This window comes from Danio aesculapii, chromosome 9 (assembly GCF_903798145.1).
Source record: "Danio aesculapii chromosome 9, fDanAes4.1, whole genome shotgun sequence".
Taxonomy (NCBI): domain Eukaryota; kingdom Metazoa; phylum Chordata; class Actinopteri; order Cypriniformes; family Danionidae; genus Danio; species Danio aesculapii.
This window is the reverse complement of record NC_079443.1, coordinates 1,058,638-1,066,880: the sequence shown is the minus strand read 5'-3', so window position 1 is coordinate 1,066,880 and position 8,243 is coordinate 1,058,638. Positions and strand designations below refer to the sequence as shown.

The following is an 8,243-nucleotide window of genomic DNA, read 5'->3' as shown; positions in this document are numbered from 1 at the left end:
CTATAAAGCCACATCTAACTCTTTAAACAACACACACACACACACACACACACACTCTCACACACACACACACACACACACACACTCTCACATTGCTCTCTTCAAAAAAGTAACTCAGATGCATTCAGTCATTCATTCATTCACCGCCTACTATTCCAGCATATGTTTTACACAGCGGATGCCCTTCCAGCTGCAACCCAATACTGGGAAACACCCATATTCACACACTCATACACTACAGCCAATTTAGTTCGTTAGTTCCCCTATAGCACATGTGTTTGGACTGTGGGGGAAACCGGAGCACCCGAAGGACACCCACGCCAACATGAGGAGAACATGCAAACTCCACACAGATCTGGCACAGCCGGGACTCGAACTAGCGACCTTCTTGCTGTGAGGACACAGTGCTAACCACCGAGCCGTCATGCTGGTCCACTTTTATTATGATTTCAGATTGTAATATATGACTTTGTTCCCCAGCCAGCAGTGTTAATACAGTGAGGAGTGTGAAGGGGATTTCCACCTCTGAGCCTTCATCAACACTTTTCCTTTCAGTTTGTTGAGCTGATGACTTCAGTATGTGCTATAAATATATCTAATCTGCATTTCCTCATTCACACCTGACATTAAAATGCGTTGTGAACGCAGCACCTGGAAATACTTGAGGCCTATTTATTAATCCATAACCGAGTTTAAGTAAAATATTGTGAGTTTGGAGGCATATCTGTCCTCAATATTGATCATAATCTCCTTAAAGTACGCATGAAATCAAAACTAACCTGATTTTGACAGTAGCTATGTTTCCGTCAAAAGATGCGAATTAAATTTATGCGCTAAGCTGGAATATCGCATTTAAGACTTGCGAGTAAAGCAGCGTTTCCATCCAACGATTAAAAAATCAACACATCCTGATTAACTGGCGCCAAATATCCACAGGAATCTGAAAATGCACTTCCTGTTTGTTTTAAGTTAAATTCTTAGATTAGGTCTGTCTGAGGTAGTGGGTGTGGCTAACATACTTAACCACACCCCTCTAGCTCTCAGCGCTATAACAACAAACAGAAATGGTGAGCAGGAGGAGTCTGTTAGGCTGTAATAACTCTCTCCAAACCCTTTTCTCAATCAGTCTGAGTAAAACGCCTACTTTACTACATCCAATCAGCTTGCAGTAGAAAAAAAACAAGCCACGCCCACTGTTTTCTCATTTATTATTCCGTTTCTCTAGGAACTGCAGCACAATGCGATAAAAATAACAGTGGCAACTCCTGTTTATGTTTTACTCACTGACTCTTGTATTTATAATGCATAAAATGACATTATAATCCTTCTAAAAATATAAATTATACAATTATAAAATTATAATTAAATCTAAATTTACATTGTGTGTTTTGGTAGCGTCCTAAAGTGAAGTTAACAATTAATATGCGCAAATTAATCCACTGAAAAAAATACATTTTAGTAATCTTCAGTCAAAATATGACCATTTGCTGTCACTCTGGAATGCCATTTGCTGAAACATGCATAGCCACGCCCCTCAAATCGTTAATTTGCTGCAGGTGAAAGACGAGAGGCGGGGTTATAAAATAGAAATTGTCGACCATCTGGGTAACTTTTTAGGACTAATAGTATGCAAATTGGGACGCAGCAAAGATTCTTAGCCACGCCCCTCTTACGTTTAGTTTGACATAAGAGAATGATGTCCAAAAGGAAAGCTCCGCCCTCCTACTACATATTCAGTTTCAGCTGGAAGCACATTAACATACTGAACTAAAAGTCTCAGCAACTTCCATTTCAAGTGGATTTTATAGGCTCAGAAGTGAAGTGAAAAATTTCCCCTTTAACTGTTGAACACTTTGTATGTAAAATGTTTAAAAAATGCTCAGTCACAAAAGTAACGTCGTCATAAAACACACAGAGGTAAATTTTCCCTCAATATTGGTGTGGATCTATAGTAGGGGTGGGACGGTTCACAAAATCGCCGGTTCTATTGACACGGTTTTTGGTTTGATCTGGTTTATAAGAATAAAAAAAGAATAGGCTGGTTGTCTGGTTTTAGCTGGTCGACCAGCCTGGTTTTAGAGGGGTTTTGGCCACTTACAGGCAGGTTTCCCGCCATTTCCAGCCTGGTCTTAGCTGGTCAGGCGGGGAGATCACCAGCTAAAACCAGCTTGACCAGCCTAGCCAGGCTGGGAGCCCAGCCAAATCCAGCTATGTCCAGCTAAAACTAGGCTGGTCAAGATGGTTTTAGCTGGTCATTTTCCAGCCTGACCAGCTAAGACCAGGCTGAAAATGGCTGGAAACCAGCCTGGAAGTGGCCAAAACCCCTCTAAAACCAGGCTGTTCAACCAGCTAAAACCAGCCACCCAGCCTATGCTGGTTTAAGCTGGTTTCTTCAGTAGGGTTGGCCATCTTCTTTTGATATATAGGCATCTTAACGTAATATCCATGGCGTGATTTATTTACGTGATGTATGCACTAGTTTTATATTAGTTTATATTGGTTACGTGGCGGACATTGCGCTCTCTTGCTCTCGTTAACATGCTTAAATACCAGTGCTATACGACAATATGAAAGCTGTTTAAGTCCTCGTGTATGAGATTTAAGGTTTGGGACTCTGCTGAAGTCTGTTCTGAAATGAAAGCGTCAGGCTTGACGTCATTCTCTACGGTTTTTAATGACGCGCGACTCGCATTGACAGGTGAAAATCCGATCTACCTGTTTACACTGCAGAGACGAGAACACGTCATATTGGATACATTTCCACATATGAACAAGGCCTGAATCTGATTTGAGTAAATCGGAATCCATGTGATTTGTTCCTGCTTACACGTACATGGGCCATATCTGATCTATGGGGAGAAAAAGATCGGAATTGAGTCACTTGAACAGTGCAGTCTAAATGCAGTATGTGAGAAGTACCCCGATGACCTACTACTTCCGGCGAGCTTCTGAAGTGCACATCAGATGGACGCTACGCTATCCCGTAATGCACCATGAGAGAATTCATGAATGGGAGTGAAGCGACGCAACTGACACAGGTAGGTCACATGATCATGACAAAATGGCGGATGTAGTACGTCCGAGATCCATTCATAATACTCACACTCATACTGTAATGAATGTACTTTTCTAACGGCCGAGTAGTACACTTAACTGTAAATGCAGTACCTACTAGGTAGTAGGTGATTTCAGACGCAGCCTATAACTGGATGCTTAAAATTTGAAATGATTTAAATAACAAAAAAATAAACAAAATAAGAATAATTCAGTATACACGAGTACTGAACCGTGACAAGAGAACCAAAGGGTTAATTTACTTTCCATGAACCGTCCCATCCCTAGTCTGTAGGTTTGTGTTGTTTTCAGATGGCAGTTTCTGAGTTGTTCAGTCCAGTTTGATCCGGTTCAGTCCAGTTCAGATATTAGGTTCAGTCCAGTTCTGTCCGGTTCAGATAGCGGGTTCTGCTGGCGGAGACTGTAGCGCTTCTGATCACCGACATCCATCTGCACAGAGAGGAACATATCACCACACAACATTCATTCAATCAATTTCCTTCAGCTTTATTCATCAGGGGTCGCCACAGTGGAATGAACCGCCAACTATTCCAGCATTTGTTTTACACAGGTGATGCCCTTTCAGCTGCAACCCAGTACTGGGAAACACCCATACACACTCATTCACATACACACTCATACACTACGGCCAATTTAGTTCATCAATTCCCCTATAGTGCATGTGTTTGGACTGTGGGGGAAACCGGAGCACCAGGAGGAAACCCACACCAACACGGGGAGAACATGCAAACTCCACACAGAAATGCCAACTGACCCAGCAAGGACTCGAACCAGTGACCTTCTTGCTGTGAGGCCACAGTGCTAACCACTGAGCCACATGCTGCCCGTGTTTAATAAACATTAATTCTACAATGTGTGTGTGTGTGTGTGTGTGTACCTGTGGAAGCAGTATTCGCTCTCCGTCCTGAAGTAGTAGACGTGAGACTTGAACTGCAGCTTGAAGACGTGATCTTTGTGGAGGATGTCTGTGTGTGCGGCGTCTGACACTGAATAACCCAGCAGAGGCAGACTAGCCAGAGGATACTCATCCTGACAGAGACACAACACACATACTGATGAGGCCTGTGAGTGTGTGTGTGTGTGTGTGTGTGTGTGTGTGTGTTTCAGCTGTACCTCATGCGTCTTGTAGAAGAACAGGGTGAAGTTGGTGAAGACCACCCAGAGTTTCTGCCAGCCGTTGCTGTTTTTAAACTTTCTGAGCAGATTTCCTGAGAGCTGATTCTGTCACACACACACACACACACACACACACACACACGCACACACACACGCACGCACACACACACACACACACACACAGAAGAAGAATAGACTGAGATTCTACAAAACACACACATAAACACGTACATGAGTGCACACACACACACACACACACACACACCTCGGTGGCTCTGCTGAAGTCCAGCATGGAGACGCTGGTGTTGCGGTGCCAGCAGACGTGTGCTGTGGTGTTTCCTCGATGGACAGAGTTTGAGGAGTTGCTGCCGTTCTTCGATAAAGACGTTCGAGAGCCGCAGAGATCATCTTCAGACTCCACATCAGACGATTCTGCACACAGACGTCACCATTACACCACACGCAAACATGCACACAGCAAAGCGCATGACTGAAGCATGATCACACTCATTCATTCCTTTACCTTCAGCTGAGTCCCTTATTTATCAGGGGTCACCACAGTGGAATGAACCGCCAACTATTCCAGCATATGTTTTACACAGCGGATGCTCTTCCAGCTGAAACCCAGTACTGGGAAACACCCATACACACTCATTCACACACACACACACACTCATACACTACGGCCAATTTAGTCCCTATAGCACATGTGTTTGGGGAGGAAGGAAGGAAACCCACGTCAACACGGGGAGAACATGCAAACTCCTGGCAGATTATTTTGCTTGTTAAATATATTTGCTTATCATTAATATTTTACCCAATTTGTTTAACCCAAAAACAAACACCATTTTTTTTTCCGGTGGAGCACCATCCCAGGTAGCAAAGAATTCTGGCCCAGATTTGGCATAAATCTTGCACAGCAGGCATTCCTCCGGCACTGGCATACAGCATGTGGGCCAAACATGGCCCTGGTTTGGCAGAGGTGGCACCATCTTTAAGGCGGCACACAATACTTTGGCCAGATGTGAAATGTAGTATTTGGCCCAGATGTTGATATGTGGGCCATGTAAGTTTGGCCTATCTTGACCCACATTTAAAATACATTATTGTTTTCAAATAGAGAAAAAAAAATTCCACCAATCAGGTCGCTTCGAGAAAAAGCAAGCCTAAAGCGCAGTGCTTTATGGGTTTATCAGTTTCATTGCAGTCGTGACACAGCAGCATATCTGGCCCAGTGCAGGCTCAGTTATGGGTTAGTAACTTGGCTGAGACTTGGCCCAGATGTGGTCCATGTTTGACCCTCGTCTGGAAGCCAGACTTGGTCCAGTCATGTACTGTAAATCACTGCGGCATGTGGGCCAAGCAAATCCTGATTGTGTGGGCCAGAGCTGGGCCAGTGATATTTTGCTATGTGGGATGGGCTCGGACTTGAAGGTGATGATACTCATCCCATTTCATTCTGCCCTCAGAAACTTGAGATTTTTTTTTTGTTGGACTTTTTGATTTATGATTGTAAAAAGTTGCCAAAAATGAAACACATTTTAAAGGTAAAGCAAGATATTCACTTTTGGAGGACGTGTTAATAAAATAAAGCATGTGATAGTTGAAGAAAAAGTTATTCGCCCTCCTGTTCAATTTCAATTCTATTAAATATTTTTCTCCCAATTTCTGTTTAAAGGAGAGAAGATTATTATCAACACATTTCTGTGCAACGGAGGCCAGCTATAAGTGCTGTGCAGGTAAACCTCACTCTGACCTCTGACCTGGACGGCTTGGTCTTTAGCCTCCTTGTTAGAGAAACCGACTCCCAAGCGGAAGGTCGCCGGTTTGATACCAGCTCGGAGCGGGTTGGGTGGTGTAGGACCATAGTAGTTTAATAGTTTTAATAACTGATTTCTTTCCTCTTCGTCATGATGACAGTAAATAATATTAGACTGGATATTCTTCAAGACACTAGTATTCAGCTTAAAGTGACATTTAAAGGCTTAACTAGGGTAATTAGGGTAAAGTTAGGGTAATTAGGCAAGTCATTGTATAACAGTGGTTTATTCTGGAGACAATCCAACACTAATATTGCTGAAGGGGCTAATAATATTGACCTTAACATGGCTTTAAAACTATTAAAAACTGCTTTTATTCTAGCCCAAATAAAACAAATAAGACTTTCTCCAGAAGAACAAATATTAGAGGAAATACTGTGAGAAATTCCTCAATCTGTTCAACATCATTTGGGAAATATTTGAAGAAGATAACAAATTCACAGGAGGGTGAATAATTCTGACGTCAGCTGTATGTGTGATCTGACTCACTTGCATCCCTGTGATTGGTCAGCAGGTCAGCGGTCGGCCCGTTTGACTCCTCAGCCATATCCACCGCCATCTTTAAATCCTCCATCCACTTCTCCATCTCTGACTCTGAACTACAAGAGAAACACACCTCTGAGCTGATAAAACACTCCATACATCAACACTAGCTGTGCTTCAGTCCACAGATTTATATGCACATTTTGGAATATTCATTCATTTTTCTCCGACTTAGTCCCTTTATTCATCAGGGGTTGCCACAGTGGAATGAACCACCAACTATTCCAGTATATGTTTTACACAGCGGATGCCCTTCCAGCTGCAAAAAAGTACTAGGAAACACCCATACACACTCATTCACCACTGCATTCACCGCGGTCATTGCGTTTTGACTTGCACAGTGGCGAATCCCAACAGTGCAGCAAACTCCACTTCTCTGACCATTATACGTGCACGTTTATCAGGAAGTGATGAGTTTCTTCTCCTTTGTTTCTCATTGGATGGAAGCGCTGCTTTATTCACTATGATTTCTGCTGTATTCCAAAATGTGCATACAAATAATCTAAAAATATAAAGTATTGTTCAACATTACCATGCAGCGACCACCAGTGACTGCTGCTGGACCGTCAGGGTGAAGGAGTGCGGGACGCCCCACTCATCCTCACTCTCCCGGATCTGAACACAGAATATTCAACACATCACTGACTCAACACAGGCAATACTTCAGTCAACTTTCAAAAGCAACCGCACAATGTGATGTCTCCTCAGCAACTGTGCATGAAAATACTCACAAAAGCATGCGATCCGAACGTTCAAATGCTGTTAAAAGTTTGAAGAGTCTAGCGAAGCACTAGCGAAACAAAGCATTTTAGCATGTTTTTGCACAATAATAGCATGCTATTAAAAATGTTAAAAAGTTAGCATAATTTATCACATTGCTAGCATGTTGCAGTGTACTGCATGTTTAAGATTTAATGATTTTTTTTGCTAATTGTTAGTATTTTTAGCATGTTAACGTGTTTTACAACATTGCTAACATATTTTAGCTTTTTGTTAGCTTGTTTTAACACGGTTTTAACATGTTGTACCATGGTAATAATGGTTTCGTTAGCATGTTTTAACACATTGCAAGCATGTTGCAGACTATTAATTGTGTGTTAAGAATGTTACTACTTTTGGCTCATTTCTAGCATGTTTTAACATTTTGTTAACATGTTTTACATGCTGTACACATGTTTTAACCATGCTAATAACATGTTACTAACATGTTTTAACACTTTGATTGCGCGTTTACAATGTTACAACTATTTTTGGGGTCATTGCTTCTATGTTTTGCCATGTTGCTGCCATGTTTTACAGCACTGCTAACATATTTTAGCCTTTTGTTAACATATTTTAACACAGTTTTAACACGTTGTACCATGCTAATAATGAGTCGCTAGCATATTTTAACACATTGCTAGCATGTTGCAGACCATTGATTTTATGTTTAGAATGTTGCTAGCATTTTGGCTCATTGCTAGCATGTTTAAACATTTTGTTAACATGTTTTACATGGTGTTCACATGTTTTAACCCACTTCTAACATGTTTTACCATGCTAATAACATGTCGCTAACATGTTTTAACACATTGATTGCGCATTTACAATGTTACTAGTATTTTTGGGGTCATTGCTTCTATGTTTTGCCATGTTGTTGCCATGTTTTACAACATTGCTAACATATTTTAGTCTTTTTTTTATATATTT

At 41.7% G+C, this 8,243-nt stretch overlaps 1 protein-coding gene across 1 annotated transcript in view; it reads right to left on the bottom strand.

Annotated features, from left to right (window-relative positions):
- Positions 1–2,921: 2,921 nt before the first annotated feature.
- LOC130234731 (FERM, ARHGEF and pleckstrin domain-containing protein 1) overlaps positions 2,922–8,243 on the bottom strand; it is a 55,997-nt gene continuing 50,675 nt past the window's right edge. The window contains exons 21-26 of the mRNA XM_056465015.1: positions 7,087–7,169; positions 6,480–6,610; positions 4,457–4,623; positions 4,189–4,296; positions 3,953–4,104; positions 2,922–3,504 (exon numbers count right to left, since the gene is read on the bottom strand). Coding sequence (XP_056320990.1) covers positions 3,429–3,504; positions 3,953–4,104; positions 4,189–4,296; positions 4,457–4,623; positions 6,480–6,610; positions 7,087–7,169 — 717 coding nt within the window. The 3' untranslated portion in view covers positions 2,922–3,428. The remainder of the gene's footprint in view (positions 3,505–3,952; positions 4,105–4,188; positions 4,297–4,456; positions 4,624–6,479; positions 6,611–7,086; positions 7,170–8,243) is intronic.